This window comes from Cylas formicarius, unplaced genomic scaffold, assembly GCF_029955315.1.
Source record: "Cylas formicarius isolate icCylForm1 unplaced genomic scaffold, icCylForm1.1 PGA_scaffold_3__17_contigs__length_32017465, whole genome shotgun sequence".
NCBI classification, from domain to species: domain Eukaryota; kingdom Metazoa; phylum Arthropoda; class Insecta; order Coleoptera; family Brentidae; genus Cylas; species Cylas formicarius.
This window is the reverse complement of record NW_026844326.1, coordinates 19,819,772-19,837,059: the sequence shown is the minus strand read 5'-3', so window position 1 is coordinate 19,837,059 and position 17,288 is coordinate 19,819,772. Positions and strand designations below refer to the sequence as shown.

Sequence of the window (17,288 nt, the reverse complement as noted above, 5' to 3'; positions counted from 1 at the left end):
TTTACCATGGTTTTTACTTTGCCTAGTCTTAGGTTTAAGTAAAGTGAGGTGGCGCCACGGTCGGCAATTAAAAAATGTGAATAAAAAACCAACATGGCGAGGAGTAGACGATGTACAGTGATGTGTTGACAAAAGTTTCCCGTTTTTAAACATGTCTGGCACGCCATCGAGTCGTCGGAATGGTGCGCAAAAAATCCGGTTGACGAGTAAGTGCAGACGTGGCTCACCTTATTTCGTCCCATGCCCCCGGAACGGGAAAAAATGTAGTTATTTTCGACCTGTCAAACAATATGGCCTCAACGGGGGGACCTCCCAAGTTTCTTAATTGATTGTGATGTAATGAGACTAATTAAAGTGTTTCTTTTGCAGTTCTTTGCGCGAGGAATTTAGTGCGGAAGGATTTGTTCAGTAAGTACGCCCGCGGCGCGGGTTCTGTTGTCCGCGAAAACCGTTTATTATCGAGGAAGATACATTTCCTGTCAGGTTGGTGTGTTTTAGGGCTTCCAGATCCGTTCGCCAAAATTTCGGTGGACGGAAGCGGGCAGTGTCATTCGACCGATACTGTGAAAAACACGCTGGACCCCAAATGGAACTCTTACTATGATTTGTACATTGGCAAAACAGATACCATTACTATATCAGTTTGGAATCATAGAAAAGTACATAAAAAGCAAGGAAGCGGGTTTCTTGGCTGTGTTCGTATCGTCAATTCGCTAATACAGCGTTTGAAAGATACCGGTTGTAAGTAATTTTTGGTTTGTTTTGAACTTCAAGAATATGTAAATAGTTTATCTCAGCTTTGTAGCCTGCTAATTAACAGTTTTCTTGTGTTGTTTTGCTCTATTGGCATTTAAAAAATTGTAAATGTAGTGTGACAATTTCCAACAGCAAACAAGGGAGGGCTGTTTGCAGTTTCCATATTTTGATCTTTTTGAGAGATGTTTTTTTGACACATCACCATCCCATTTAACGAGTTTATAAACAATCTGACTGTTTTTGCGACACGTGTTTTTATTAAAAAATTGGCTTGAATAGTACAGATTGCGGCTCCTCAAGGTTAGATTGGAAAGCGATTTTAATTAAAGAGAATAAAAAAACCCAGCGATTGTGTAAATATATTGTCATCTGCATCTGTGGTTACACAAGCATTTGGGGTTGATTTTCCTGTTCATGGGCTAAGTTATAGCGGTTATAGTTATCCCAACCTTAGGTATATTGTGTTTTTTTCTATATTGAATTGCGCAATTCTTGCCGATTTCACTTTCCGTGTCGGGTCTGTTAAGTTTCCGGTCTGTTTAGCTTATTGTATTCCACAATATTTTTCGAAAATTATGTATTGCATTGGTGCGTGATTGAAAAAAGAAAATACTTATTAATTGTGAAGTATTGTTGTCACACACACCGCTGCCAATTTACTTTTGACGTATAACGAGGATTCGTTTAATTTTGCGTATTTGTTTGCCTGTAGTAAAATTTAACAAGGGTTGTAAAAAGATTTGTATTGTTATCAAACAACTTTCTTCTTTGAGGTATCGATGACGATACTAAATGTAATTATTTTCTCGATTTGCGGATTTTTTAAATTTTTACGTATTTTCGGGCAAATTTTCAAAAGTCGTTAAAAGATTGACAATGTTGTCAAATTTTATTAATCTAGCAATTCCGGGGGATAAAAATAAAGAGATGGGGGTAAAAACATCATGGTTGTTTGGACGTCCTTTCCTTTGAGGAAACGATAACGTTGCCAAATTTAGTTATTTTCGCTCAAAACGAGGATTCGTAACTTTTGCGTTTACATTTATAAAATTTAATACATTGGAAACATACATTGGTAGATACCCGAAGGTTGTAACAATGCGTTGTTATCAAATATGTATTTATTTAGAAATTTCGTGGGAGAACCTGGGTGCTCTCAGTTGTAGGTAAAGTTTTATTTGGTTTGTTTGATTTGACGTCGGTGTACGGGGTGTAGGAAAAACTGTGTATTTTAAAGGCGCCAAAAATTTAAAAAGCAATATTTGTTTTGCGTGCTGTTTTTCGATAATTATCGAGACAAATGACGGAAAAAATAATCGAGCGAATTTTACACCCGCAGACCAGTGCCTCGATTTGGGCAAGGCGTCGCAAGACGACACCGAACCAGTTAAAGGCCAAATCATCATTTCGCTACTTTCTCGGGACGGTCCGTGCGGCGGCACGCCTCTGGCGATCGTTAGCCCGCTGGGCGACATCCGCGGGCCCGCTAACAACCATCATCCACTGTCGTCTCCCGCGAGCGCAGATGACCCTAACCGCAACAATGAGACGACCATAACGACGATGAACGGCGGTGGCGGCGACTCCGACTCCACCCCACTGCCGTCTGGTTGGGAAGAGCGGCGTACGTCGAACGGACGTCTCTATTACGTCAATCATTCGACCAGGTCGACGCAGTGGGTGCGGCCACAGGCCGGGGCTAAGCCGAAAGGCGGAGGTGGGCGGATCAGGGCCGCCAACAATAACAACAACATCGGGGGGGTGGTGAACGGCAATGTCGAAAATAATAACGTCGACGCAGAAAGGTGACTGCCGTTGACGCCATTTTTTTTGTGAGCCTTTTATAATTAACTGCTTTTTGGTCAGACCCGCGGATCCGGCCACTCTGCAGGAGGATGGCTGTCCGCTTTCGCCCTGCGGTTCGAGCGCGTCACCGCCGCCTGCGACCAGCCCCCAGCAGCACAAAGACACTTCGAGACAGAACGCCGCGGCTTCTCCCCGGAGTAACTGTCCGCCTCCCACCAATGGCGGCATTCCTTCGTCGAGCGGGGCGGGCGTCACGTCTCCGACGAACAGCGGCGCCGCACCTCAGCGGCCACCCACGCGAGATCGACGTCCTCGCAATGGTGCCGAGGAGAGGCGGGACGGGAGCGGGAGGCGTCGATCCGCCCGCAATCGGAACTCGATCCTGGCGCAGCAGGTGCAAACTGCCGTCAGTCAGGCGGCCGCCACCGCTAACGGGAGCGGCGGAGGGGGCAAGTTGGATTTGCCACCGGGATATGGTGAGTATGGTTATCAACCTCCGCCTCCTTCCACGATTCAATGTTTCTTCTGTGCAGAATTGAGGACGACGCAACAAGGCCAAGTGTACTTCTACCACATACCGACCGGCGTGTCGACGTGGCACGACCCCCGCATCCCCAAGGACCTCGCTCCCAGTGTCAGTCTCGCTCTCCTCGTCGGACACTTAGGCCCGCTGCCTCCCGGCTGGGAAATGCGCCAGACGACGTCGGGCAGGGTGAGTTTTCATACTTTTCCTCGCGCCGTCTCTTTATTTACGCGCCCATTCTAGATATACTTCGTCGACCACAACACTAGAACTACGCAGTTTACCGACCCGCGTCTTAATTCGCAACTCCTCAACAACATTCTCAAGAGGGTGAACACTACCGCTACTACCACCACCACACCCACGACAGGCCACGGAGTCGCTGTGCAGGCGACGTTGTCGACCGCAACGACGACGACGACTACTACTACGACGACTGTAGCCGCCCAACAGCCTCAGGCTCCTTTGGTCGCTAACCCCTCGTCTGTTCCATCGCCGCGCGCGAGGGTGACGGAGGAGCTGCCCCAAGGTCTGCTAGGCGAGCTCGACCACCTGCCCAAGTACAGGCGCGACCTGGTAGCGAAACTCAAGGTCTTAAGGGCGGAGTTGACAGCTCTCCAGCCGCAAAGCGGTCACTGCCGCTTAGAGGTGGCCCGGAACGAGGTGTTTGAGGAGAGCTATAGGTGAGCACTAGGCCTGCTTGTCCGTCGGGCTTCGTCCTATCGAACCTCTCTTCTTTTTCTTCTTTCAGTGCCATGCTCTAATGTAGGTTGGTGATCACTTCTCTAAATGCCTCTTTGTCTTTTGCAACGTGAAACAGTTTTCCACAATCAACTGAGTCTAGTCTCTGATGTTTCTTAGCCTGGATTTCTTCTTTCTTCCTATGCCTTTTCTTCCATCCACTCGTCCCCACATGATAGTCTTTAGTAGTTGGTACTTATTATTTCTTAGAATATATCCAATATAAGCTGTTTTTCTTCGTTTGATCGTAATCATTAATTTCCTTTCTTGTCCTATTCTTAACACTTCCTCATTAGTATTTGTAGCACGGTATTTCTAAGGTTCTGCGATACAGCCAAATTTCAAAAGACTGGTTTCTTGATTGTCTGAGCCTTGAGAGTCCAAGTTTCTACTCCATACAGTAGTTGTGAGCACACGTAGCACTCAATAAACTTGAATTTTATTTGAAGGCATAGATTTTTGTCGCTGAATAGTGTTTTAAATCTTAAGAAAGACCGCCTCGCAATTTCAATTCTGGTTCTTATTTCGTGATCTTGGTCTAGGTCTGAAGTTATGTAAGTGCCTATGAGTTTTCCTAGTATCATCAGCTAACGTGACAATGTTTTTCGAGACAATCATGAATTTAGTTTTTACAGTATTTTTTGTATAACCTCCCTTCTCACAGACTTATAATGAAGATGCGGCCGAAGGACATGCGCAAACGCCTAATGGTCAAGTTCCGCGGTGAGGAAGGTCTCGATTATGGGGGCGTGGCGCGCGAATGGCTGCACCTGCTGTCGCGCGAGATGCTCAATCCCCAGTATGGGCTTTTCCAGTACAGCCGCGACGACCACTACACCCTCCAGATCAACCCGGATTCGTCGGTCAATCCGGAACACCTGTCTTACTTTCACTTTGTCGGCCGCGTGCTCGGCATCGCGGTGTTCCACAATCACCAGCTGGAAGGCGGATTCACGTTGCCCTTTTACAAGCAGCTGCTCAACAAGCCGATCACGCTGCAGGACATCGAGGGCGTCGACCCCGAGCTCCACCGTAGCCTTACATGGATGCTGTGAGTATGGGTGGAAGTTGGTTCGCCGTTTAAGCTATAACCACGGTCACCTTGGCGTCAATTTGACGATTTTGCGACGTCGCGTGACGCTGACCTCATTTGAATGTTTATCTGACGTAGATTTGACGTATGTCGGTTGGATGGTTTTTTATGGTTTGGGTGGTTTGGATGTGCCATTGACGTCAAGGCAAGTTTTTAAAGTGACAAACTTGGACTACCACGTTGTTGAATGGATCGCGAGTTTGAGCGGGTTGTTTTAAAGTCGTATTTAGGTCATTTTCGACAACACGTTGGGAGTGACTGCCAAAGGGGATTCGATTTGATGTTGATTTCTACTAAAACTGGGTAGACCTTTTATATGTCAAGCGGGACTTAATTTTCACGTCGCAGCGAGAGACAATGCACAGAGGTGATTTATGGTAATTTAGGCCCTAATAAATACAAACATGGAAATATTAAATTAAAACTAAAGATGCGTAAATAGCTTTTAGATATTGTTAATTATTGTAAGTTATATTGCAGGTCTTACTTATGTGTTTATAAATATTTAGGTTTCTATTATTATAAAGTAAATTATACAATTAAATAGCCTAAATATTTCTACTTTTAAACCTATTTCATTTGTGTTATTTCTATTTAAACAAAAAATGAAATAAAATACTTTTATTATATGTACAAAAAAAGGCAACTCGAATTCAGTAACAATTACTTTAACTAAAAAATTATTGTTCTATTGTACAGTTGTAAATCAGAATTTTAGGAACTTATTAATTATTATAAAAAATATTGTTTTGTAGGGCTTGGTACTTCCTGGTATCCAAAAATATTTGCTTGACAACTATCGTTGAATATTACAATTCGCAGCTTTTAAAAATTAATGCATTTTTTTCGCTGATATTATTTAAATAACTTTATGTGCAATGTTAAAACCCTTGGATTGCTTTTTAAGGTTACAAAATTCCAATTTCAATACTTAAAATTAGAAAAGAGAATACATTTTACAAAAATCACAATATAATATCAGAATCTAACGTTTGTAGCGAGTAGCGCCCAGCAGCTTTTTATTTTAAAAAGAAGGCGTTTCGCGGTGTCTTGGCCTAGAGGGACGCATTCTCTTTCTATCGTTCTCCTGCGGACTACTATGGAATTTTCACAAAATCGATGTAATTTAATTGTGCACGCATCCTACATAAAGTGCCCTTCATATCTAGTAGAACTTCAAAGTCACGGCACACTCAGGTAAACACAAAACTTTGCACAAATAATGGCGATTTCCAGTTATATTTTTTCAAATACCTTGCACACCCTGTATGATACACGAAACCTGAAACTCAACACAATTTGCGATACTGTTGAGAACAAATGATCAAATTACAGCGCCGGATGTCCCACGTACCACGGTTCCAAAATTTTTCGGATCGAATAAAAGGGTTTGGAGGAAAACATATTTTTCGGCAAGCCGAAGTAACAAAAAAAAAATGCAAAATATTTTAAAAAATACTTTGCGGTATTTAAAGAATATAAATATGGATCTAAACTTCTACCTCTATGTCAAATCTGAAGTCGCAAGTGCATATTTGGGGTACATATTACGTTTCTTAATATTGAATCGAATACGGCGAAGACCAGGTACAATAAGCGAAAAACTTAAATACAACAAATTTAGCTATCTACAATCTATATCGTAATGTAAATGAAAATGACATCTGAATCATAGTCCTTCAGTTATATAGTCATTTTTAAATAATAGGGGGGCCATTTTTCAGTTTTTTTGAATTTGCGGGGTACCCTGTACATTTTAGAAATATAGTCAGGAATAAAAGTTTATGGAGCCGAATCTTCTGCACCTCTTTGTTCAAGAATTTTTTCGGTTTCGTAAACGGTTTTTGAAAAATGATCGTTTCCTTAGACCCTTGCACACGCAATTTTTAGTCGTTTAAATACTTCCTTACCCTCCACCCCCAATAGGTTTCGTCACTGGACAAGCTGCATATATGTGTCAAATATGAAGTAGATTGCTTCAAATTTCGAATACTTATCGTGTTTCATAGCAATGTTAAAAACAAAAAATGGATGCCGGCGTCATATCGAGTCCATTTCTTATAGACTTATGTATCTCATGGAGGGTTAAAAAGGAGATAAATCTAATTTTCGTAGCCCAAACGGTTACAAAGTTATTCCGGAAAAACCAAAAGACGAGAACGGAGAACGTCCAACAGAAAAAAAAATTTTTTTTTCGACCTTGATCGTTTCTGTACCAACGACAGTCCCGTAGGACCTACCGTCACCGAGATATAAAATTTTTATACGAGCGTAGGATACTTTCGAAAAATTCGATTTTATCGATTTTCGAAAGTAACAAGAGCTAAGGACTGCTTTACAAAACACAGTTTAACCCTTAACGAATGGAACACACTTTCTTTAATCTTCTCTCAAAGGCACATCAATGAAGTAAATAATGGGCACAGTGCAAAATTCTTGGGGATTCTAAACTAATTTGGTTACACCACACAGACCAAGTGGTCAAAAAAATTCTCAAAAACCATTTTTCTAACAAGTAGCCTAAAAAGCACTGTAGATTATAACATATTGATAGTATGTGTTGCTCTAATTGGCTCCCACTTGCTTTATGGTCTGATAAACTGGGGCCAGTCTCCCAGTGGGGCAGTCTTTGGCCTAGAACGTAGGATAATTAGAATAATCACAAACTTCAAATACAAAGAGGATTTTAAAATCCTTACACTGCCAAGTGCTTATATACATAAAAGTCAAGTTTAAGCTTAAGAGAATCAAACAGATTTTTTACATGTGAATGTGACAACCTTAGATCTGATTTCCTTCGTCATAATGCTAGTAGGCTAGGTTCAAATTACTATTGCATCCATTTTTTAATAAACTTAAGCCCAAGAAAAAACAACCCGCAATAAACAGGTTTAAAAACTTGGTCAACGCAATCGTTTTACTGCTTGGAGGAGTTTATCTTTTTTCAAGATATCAATAACTATATTTAGTCAGATGATCGCACTTCAACTCCCCACTTTCGGTGATAAATTTCTGTGATAATCTTCGTTCACCTTTAATGTATGTGCAGATGCCTACAGAGCTCGTAATGTTTTAAGCATATATTATGTTGTAAAATTGTTATTCCATGTTATATTTATGATATATAATATATGTAATAAATGAAATGAAGTGTCAGCCAAAAGGCACGTTCAAAAATATCATTGGGGATGTTTTCCTTAATATTGCAGCATACAATAAATACAATAATCTCTTAAAAAAATAAAATCACCTCAGCGCACGCGTCTGGTTTAGTGATTTCAATGTCGGCGATATTGGTTCTAGGGAAAACAATATCGGCGGCGTACTCGATACCACCTTCTCCGTCGAAAACAACAGTTTCGGCGTGGTGAAGGTGCACGAGCTTAAACCGGGCGGTTCCGCTATCGCCGTCACCGAGGAGAACAAGCGAGAGTACGTGCGCTTGTACGTCAATTACCGGTTCATGCGCGGCATCGAGCAGCAGTTCCTGGCCCTCCAGAAGGGGTTCGCGGAGCTGGTGCCGACCGCGTCGTTGAGGCCGTTCGACGAGCGCGAGCTCGAGCTCGTGATCAGCGGCATCGGATCGATCGACGTCGACGATTGGCGCGCCCATACCCGCCTCAAACACTGCACGCCCGAGACGCAGGTGGTGCGGTGGTTCTGGCAGGCGGTTGAGTCGTACTCGGAGGAGATGCGCGCGCGTCTGCTCCAGTTCGTCACCGGCAGTTCCCGCGTGCCGCTCCAGGGATTCAAGGCGTTGCAAGGTAAAGTCTGTTCATAGATATAAGAAAGTGACTAACTGATACGAATTAAGGAAAGACCCGGGCAAGCTGTAAGAATGAAATATGGCCGAACAGGTCCGTACTTTGCTTAGAATTTATTTTTTTAGGGTTTTGTTAGGAAAGATACGGGTTTTGTTAGGAAAGATACTAAAAAATATTTATTTATGTATGTATTTATGTTAAATCTAAAATAAAATTACAAATTATTTTATCAGTATCACTATTGCTATCATCGCCTTTTCTAATTATTATTTGTTCTATATTATTTGCAATACGGATATACGATTGTTCTGCTTTTTTTATATGTTTAACATAATTTGTCCAACTTTGTGAAGGGATGTTAAAAACTTCGGTTTCTATAGTGTGAGAACATTGGAGTTAACACGGGGAAAAACATATGTGTGCCCGATGTTGAAGATACATTCTCTTTTCCGCGTCTAAATTGCGGTCTGGGACATCTTTCTGTCAATTTTATCCAAGTTGTAATTCTTAAAATTATCCATGTTTCCTTGCTCCACTAGTTGAATTTTCGTTACTTTAGCAATTGGGTAAACGTCTTGTGGAATAACATTATTATTAAGGACCTGTGTAACAGGTGCTATTTGTTTTCTAAGTCTGGAAGACGTTAATCATGGAGGTTTTGTACCCCAGTTCTGCGTACTTTCGTATAGCGGTACACCCATCTATCTATCTTGATGAATTTGGGAATGTAACAAAATATGTATTTCCATTCAGGAGTATTTGTTTTGATCTTGTAAATGGTTTGATAAAGCTGTTGTTGCAATGTTTTCTTCTTCCCTTTCGTATAGCAGTCATGCGTTTATAATATTTAGTCAGCAATTTTTCATTTTCAGATAGAGCCATTGTCATTTCGATTTGAGTTGACAGATCCACTTCATTTTCTATTTATTCTCTATAAGAATTCATATCACGTTTTCCTATTATCAAGAATTGTCTCTATTAGTACCGCTTCAGCCAATATTTTTCAGTCGGTCTGATTTATTATTATAATTTATTATTATTATTTCTTTATTGCAACTGTTTCACGATCTTTTTCCTGTACAAACTTACGCACAATCAAACACTGTTAGTTTGGGTTTTAACGCAGTGAATGATTTTAAATTTTAAATTCTTTAGAACTTCTTCAATATTGCTTTTTGTTGGGATTATAATTATAGTTGTTCCAAAATGTAACGCTGGGGAATCAGCTCCAAACATTTTAGTATCTGCGTCGTACCAAGATATGGCTTTTACTGCTTCAACTACATCATCGGAGCTTTCTGGTTTTAATGCTGAATGCATATCGGTATAATTACCGGGCTTTCTAATTTCTTACAAAAATCTAGCTTTTTCTCGAAATTTACATGGAGCGCAGCATTTTTTTTGAGATCTTCTCCATGGCGAGCTGTCAGAATGTCCTTAATGGCTGTGTTTTGCTAAGTATTTCGTTCGCTACTGACATCTTGTCTAAATATTTGCCATACTTTTTTTGGAAGCAGCATAAGCGCTTGATTTACTCAAATGTCTATTACTTAATGACCAATTGGACTTACATTATTGGTTGTTAAATTTAAATTTATAATCCTACACAAGTTATTATAAATCTATTACTACCTGTTTATATTTATAGGTGTCGGAATATTGTCATATTTTATATTTGATAAAGGCACGGTGTGCCGAAACAGCTGTCATAAATCATTAAATAACTGAAAATAGTCATAAAATAACTAACCTTTACAAACCAACAAACTTGCACACAAATAAGTGTTTGCGTGTAGTCCATGATTGCGTTACATTCAATGTAAAAAGTGCTGTAGTATTAGCTTTAGTCGTGCGTTGAGTATAGTTCACAACCGATATGCCATTCATGAAGTCGAGATCGAGGCCGCCACTAGCATTAAAGACTTGGATTCTAAACTAAGTTTTGTGACACATTTTCCGCAAGTGGTAAACAGCTCTTGGTTTTTTTGTACTCGATAGTAACCAATTTACTCCACATTGCTTTAGACTCCTCTATATTTCTTTGGTTCGGTCAAAGGCGCCTGTGATGTCTATAATGGATCACCTACAGGATTATGACTAAGGCCTTCAACATTGATACTCTTCAAACCAGAAGATCCAGAGTAATTTGTTTTTTTCTCTTTAAGGTTTTGAATGGTTGGTATTATTGTCCAGATCTTTTACAAAGGATAAAATTTAACGCATATTACAGAAGCTGTGATAACTCAATATTCCGGATACTTTACCTTATAAAATAAATAAATAAATACATAGTATATAACATATAAGCATATATTATATTATCTATATCATTCCTTTGAAAATAGTAATAATTGAAACTAAAATTATTAGTTAATTTTAATTAATTAAATAATAATTAATTTTTCTAGTATGAACTCCTAAAATTGGTGCCCGAATTATTTCTATATTGTCTATTAATAATTATTGGTCCTAAAAATTTCTTATTTTATTTTTGAGATGTTTCTATTTTCTAGAGCGGGTATCGGTATCTTATTACTTTCTACGATCTTTTTTGTATTGAAATCTCTTCATTAAGTGTCAATATTATCTAGGCTCAGACTTTTATTTGTGTTGTGTTACGTGCTTAAACTTTTATATCCACAATTAGAAAACTGGTTCAGGGGGTCGCCAAATAAATCTGTACAATGGATTCATTTCCTAATTGTGATAAAAATCAAAGATCGGATCAAGGAGGCTTTACTCATTTTGTCAACACGTGATAGTACATATGAGGAAATCAAATGTCATATTGTTCGTCCTAAACAGAACGTTTTGAATTATGAAACAGTTTTACTTTTCGAAATTAATTTCATGACGCATCTCACAATTTATTGATCTCAAGAAAGGAGAATCAAAAATACAAGAGTTTATTTAAAAAATTAAAAGTTGACAGCATATAAGGATTTTAAGACCCCCTGTATATTTATCTATTTTTTTGAAATATAAATTTAAAAATATAACATTTGCAGTTTTTTTTTCTTTAATGTTCTGTGTTAAATAACTGAATGAATAATTGTTTGCGGAAAACGATTGTTCTTTGGTTGTCTAGAGCTGTCGCTTTATTAATTTCCTGTTAAACCGGAAGATAGTTCCAATGAAAGTTGAGCCAGGAAAGTGTGATCGAGGTCTAACAGTTTCAGCTCTACAGCCACAGAATTTAAAAAAAAATGCAAAGTAATCATTTTCTACTGTTTATTACTCCAAAACGGTTTTGGATATAAATTTGTGTAACCTAGTAAATATATTTAAAATGAAAAAGGAATTACCCGGTATATTAAATGCCTCTCGCCTCGGCACAATCAATATCTTGCACGTTATACAAAAATAATTTAAGATATTTTTGCAAAAAGATTTTATATTCTGTAAACTACTTAATATTTTATGCATAACAGCTAAAATGTGCACCGCAAGTTAATTTTTCTTTATTCCCAACATGAACACCCAGTTTAAAAAAAACGGGATTGTTTTAACATAATCATCGAGTTTCTATCTGGTTCTATCCGAATAACGGTGGTTGTTTGGATCCGCAGGGAGCACGGGGGCGGCGGGCCCGCGTCTCTTCACCATCCACTGCATCGACTGCCCGCCCCAGAACCTACCGAAGGCGCACACCTGTTTCAACAGGATCGACGTGCCGCCCTACGAGTCCTATCAGGCGCTCCTCGACAAGCTGACTCAGGCGGTGGAGGAGACTTGCGGTTTCGCGGTTGAATGATCCGCGTAGAAATAGGTAAGCGAGGCTGCTTTCTTTGCGCAGCCCTGACCATGCGTGCACAATGTTATCACAGATAAATAGTTTAAGATTTATTTAATGCAATAAAGCTACAGGCGCCGGCCCCATTGTGTAAAGGAGTTTGGTAATAAACATGCTGTAAATGAGTAATGTAAAAGATATGGTGTAGGGTCGGACGGCATTTTTTTACCGCTACGCTATAAAGTCTTTTTTGTGGTTAGTTACCATTCTTAGCAAGGGAAAGATCTATATTTATAATGTTGCCTTTAAATCCCGACGCCTTCAGGATAGATTTAGCAGTGGCTGAGGTTCTTTTTTTTAGATGGGAGACCGGAAAGTAATGTCGTTTTTGCGCACGCGACCATTTGTTCATCATTTATTGTATAACCGTACACTTTAGAACGTCGTTGATATTCATTTAAAAGTAAGAGTGACTTATTGACTTGTGATCATTGCAAAAAATATTACTTTAAACAATTTTAATAGAAACGCCAAACGAACTACCCGACGAGTTGCACATTCGGGTAGGCAGTAATGCAACAACTGCTACAAAAAAACATTTATGATTTTTACCCAAGTGCGTTAGATGTTCGCAAATGGCAAAAATGGTTTGCAAAGTTTCCGACTCACCTCGATCCCAAAGACTATAAACTTTTGATAATGAACTATTAAAGGCGGAAGTCGAAGCAGACAGTTGAAGAGCTGTCAAAAACCACAACCTTGGTCGACCATTGAAGAGCATTTGGTATTCAAAGCAGAGCAGGTGTTTGGGTTGCGCAGGACTTACCCGAACTAAACAAAGCTAATCGGGCTGAAACTTATTGCTAGAAAGGCACAAAAGCGCTTGATTATAGGGGATGGGAAATAGGTCTTATATAATAATCCGAAACGCAAAAGACAAAGACTGTCCCCAAATAAAACACTAAAACCGACTGCGAAACCGGGGCTTCACATAAGCAAGGCGCTTTTGTGTGTTTGGTGCAGTATTCGCGGTATTGTACACTTTGAAGTTCGGGAACCTGGACAAACGGTCGATGCTGACCTTTACTGTCAACAGTTGGATCGTGTTAACCTATCTCTGACTAAACAATGTCCAGTTTTGGTAAACAGAAAACTCACCAGGGCAATACCAGACCACATCGCGCAAAGAAGCCTGTGGAAAAAATTAACAATCTGCTCACCTGACATTGCGCCATCTGATTATTATTTGTTTAGATTACTACAAAGCTTCCGAGCTGGAAAGAAATTTATCAATCAACCAATTAATTAAAAAACGACTTTACTTTCCTGTTCCCCTTATACAAGGTACACAGAATGACGTAAGTGCGTTCCAATACCTGTTCTACTACAACCGTGGTATTACAGTGACATCATAACACACCTTTTGTGCGATACAATTCATGATAAATAATTATTCTAAGTTAAGAGAGACAATACAGGCATGAAATGCTACAAATTATAAAACAGAATAGACTATTTTTAAAAATAAAAAAATATATACGTACAATTTCTAACCTTCGAGGTCAATTTCTCGAACTGCCGACGTAATTGTATCGCGGAGCGTCGAATCACTTCGCACCAGTGTCGGGAACGCTTATTCAACGTCTAATGGACATTGATTCGAAGTTTGTTTCTTAATTTCGACGTCCATTCTACCCAAGAGGTACTTTTATCACCTATTAATCCACGTTAAAGTCAGGCGGTCGCCTAACAGTAGTTTCGCGACACGAAAATTCGACCTCATTTGTTTCAGGGGGCGCGGCTTGGAACACCGGGACGTCGGACGGATCAGCAGCCGCGCGACGTTGCCATGTTTCGTACATTTTCTGGTCGTCGCCGGTATTACCGCGTGATAGCGGTTAGACAGGGTTGAGGGAGGGGTTTTTTTTTCGCTTAAAAGACTGTTACAAGTGCCTTTTTCGCGGCGCACCTTTCGCTGTTATGTATTTTATGGCGGTGTCGGTCCATTTCGAGACCCCCAGTGTCACGCGCGCGTTTTTTTTTCTGTCCATATCTCCGGTAAGTACAAAATGACCTGTTGTAATTTTGAAATTTTAAAAATCGTGCCCGTTTATGCAAGAAGGTGAGATGGAAGCTTTAGGTAAAATTTCCGTAACGAGGAACTTTTACGCGGTTTCAGCCCTTTAAGGAAAATGCAATGTACCCGTTCGCGAGTAGGAAATAAATAATTTGAAGCTGGTTTTTTTTGTTGCTAAAATTATTAAAACGTAAGCTTTAAGAAGGGTGGTTTGTTGGCGGATATCGGTTTCCTGTGCGTTTTTATAAAGAAAAAGGATCGTTTCACGTAGACATTCCCAAATTTTAGTCGCCGGGTTCGGAATTTTTTTTTGATATTTTGGAGGTTATTGATTTCTCGTGGCAACTTTTAAAATAATATTGTTCCTGCCAGTTTTGCACAACTTCCCGAGATTTATAGCCTATATGTATCTAGCACATAATTATAAATTTCAAAACAATCTAATTCCACAGTATTTTTATATCAAAAAGATTAAAATTATATAGATATTTTTATTAAAATTTAAAAATCAAATAAATTTTATATTCTAATAAATTTTTTTCAAAAATTAACGCTACCTGGAAACGCTACGGAAAAATTGCTGTATTTGCTTTCGGCGTATTTTTTTTATAAAAACAATTACAGCATTTTTTTTATTTCGAAATTCTTCATTCTTCATAGCTTAAGTAGAAAAAAACACTCCCGAAACATGTTTTTCCCTGGAAATTTTGCAGAAGGTGGGATAGGCGAGAAGACACACAGACATCTAGCAAAATGTACGCAAAACATTCCAGTTGTAAAATGAAATCCGAATGAAAATATCGCTTTGCCGTTTTGCGTTTAAACGAAAGAAAACGGCCACGCAACTTTAGTAATTAAAAAGAAATAAAGGAAAATTTTATATCTAAAAGGCGGTCTCGACACGCTCTACTTTCCTGAAAATTGAAAGGGATCTTTTCATATTGCAACAAAATACTGTGCAGAAAATGCCACTTCTAACCTACAATCTGCCGAATTGAAGAACTGTCAGCGGCCAAGTTATTCGTTGAGGGCAAATTTAGAAATGCGCACACGTATATTGAAAATGCCTGTCTGCGCAGTTTTACTGTGTAACATTTATCCGTTGTTGAGGTCTTGGGGGGAGGGGAGGGAAGCCGGGGGGGAGAAAAGCGGAGTTGTGATTCTTCTCTTATAATTATGAGCCTGTACATACGCGTCGCGTCAATTATTACGTTGACGAAAGCAAAGAAAAGTAGCAATATATACACAGTGTTGGGTCCTAAATTGTCTGGAATTTTATTGAACACCTTGTATTTTTGTATAATAATCGCACCACGCCGGGGCGGGATCCGATCGATTGGGTCTTTGTTATATTTTTACACTTTACATTTTTTTAACGTAGTCACGTTTTTTTATACATATTTTATATTATATATTATTACGCAACAGAATACTCCAGTTATTATATTGTAAATATATATATAGGTGCTGCGTGGACGCTCGTTTTTTAACAAAGCACGCCGAAGTTGAATTTATTTGTATATTATGTAAAATTTAAATATATTTTGGAACAGCGAGAACGTGGACGTTTTATTTGAAACCTATTTGCGCTAATATAAAGCACAAGGAGGCGATTTGTATTAAATAAATTGATTTAAACCTGATTTAAGTAAGCTGTTTTTGTAGCTGACGTCGAATTAATCCGATTTGGTAGGTATTATCGCCTAATTTATAATCACATTATTTGACCTACGATTGCATAGTTACTAACATAGATCTTCGAACATGGGACTAAAGTACATATAAGGTGCGTTTGAGTCATAAAAACAAAGCTGGGGTGGTGTGCGAGTAGTGTTCTTGGTCACGTGAACTTGCGAGTTTTTTTCCTGTATCTTTGGCGCTGCTGCTAGGCGGCTTGCCAGCACGATTCGTATTTTTTCCATGGCGACGGTGGGATCATACCTACAACCCCTCGGCGCGGAGTTTATAGAGCGAATAATATATCCCGGACGCTTCTGTAATTTTGGAGCAGAATATCAAATAGTATTGGTGTTATTTTAATTTTATTAAATAAATCAATCCATTTGTTCCTTTGATTTATTAATTTCTAAACGTAATAACTTAAAATTGAAGCCGATAGGCAAATGCGACGTTTGCTATAGATTATCACCATCGAAAGAATGTGTTGACAAACATTGCAAACCAAACGGGTAAATTCGACAGTTTCACACGATTTCCCGTGTCCACGCTAACCAAAACTTAGTTCGTTTTTCTCTGAAAGTTTACTTTACTGTCCAGTAGTTCAAATTTAAGATACAGGCGGCGGAGCAGTAATTTGACAGCAAGTTTCGCTAAACTCCTGAATTTTAAGTACAATTGCTGCTGGTGTTTAAAAAAGAACGGTAAAAAATCGTGTTTAGGTTTGGTTCCGGGGTGTAAAATAGGTTATTTCGACCATCACAAAGTCAGAGAGCCTACCGGGCTTGGTATCTTCGAAGAAAGTAATGTAAGTAATACAAATTTTATATATTATTTTCTACAACTGCTTTTCGGGTAGCTAATTTTGATTGCATTATTTTTTAATTTTTGGCATTTTATTTACCGCTTAGAATGGGGCGCTCCTAGCGGTGAATTGGCAAAGCTCAATTGCAAAAGCAATTTCTGACTCATGCAGCTTAACTGCGCTTATAGGAAAACGCGTTCCAATCGAAATCACATTCCAACTGTTAAACTTTTGTTGACGATACACAAAAGTTGGCGCGATTTACAAGCAAGGCTCCGGAAAACACTAATTATCCACCAATAACAAATCCACA

The 17,288-nt window shown here is 39.3% G+C and overlaps 1 protein-coding gene across 1 annotated transcript; it reads left to right on the top strand.

Annotated features, from left to right (window-relative positions):
* Positions 1-38: 38 nt before the first annotated feature.
* On the top strand, positions 39-16,045 carry LOC132699320 (E3 ubiquitin-protein ligase SMURF2). The gene is made up of 11 exons (XM_060665964.1): positions 39-206; positions 370-408; positions 499-741; positions 2,096-2,561; positions 2,623-3,038; positions 3,096-3,274; positions 3,329-3,768; positions 4,491-4,877; positions 8,223-8,683; positions 12,253-12,452; positions 14,209-16,045. The coding sequence occupies exons 1-10, from the start codon at positions 152-154 to the stop codon at positions 12,435-12,437; spliced, it is 2,871 nt and encodes a 956-aa protein (XP_060521947.1). The 5' UTR covers positions 39-151; the 3' UTR covers positions 12,438-12,452; positions 14,209-16,045.
* Positions 16,046-17,288: the final 1,243 nt, after the last annotated feature.

Coding starts and splice junctions, on each gene's coding strand:
- LOC132699320 (XM_060665964.1), top strand. CDS start 152: ATGTCTGGCACGCCATCGAGTCGTCGGAATGGTGCGCAAAAAATCCGG. Junction 2,562..2,622: donor AATAACGTCGACGCAGAAAG/GTGACTGCCGTT, acceptor CTTTTTGGTCAG/ACCCGCGGATCCGGCCACTC. Junction 3,039..3,095: donor GGATTTGCCACCGGGATATG/GTGAGTATGGTT, acceptor TCTTCTGTGCAG/AATTGAGGACGACGCAACAA.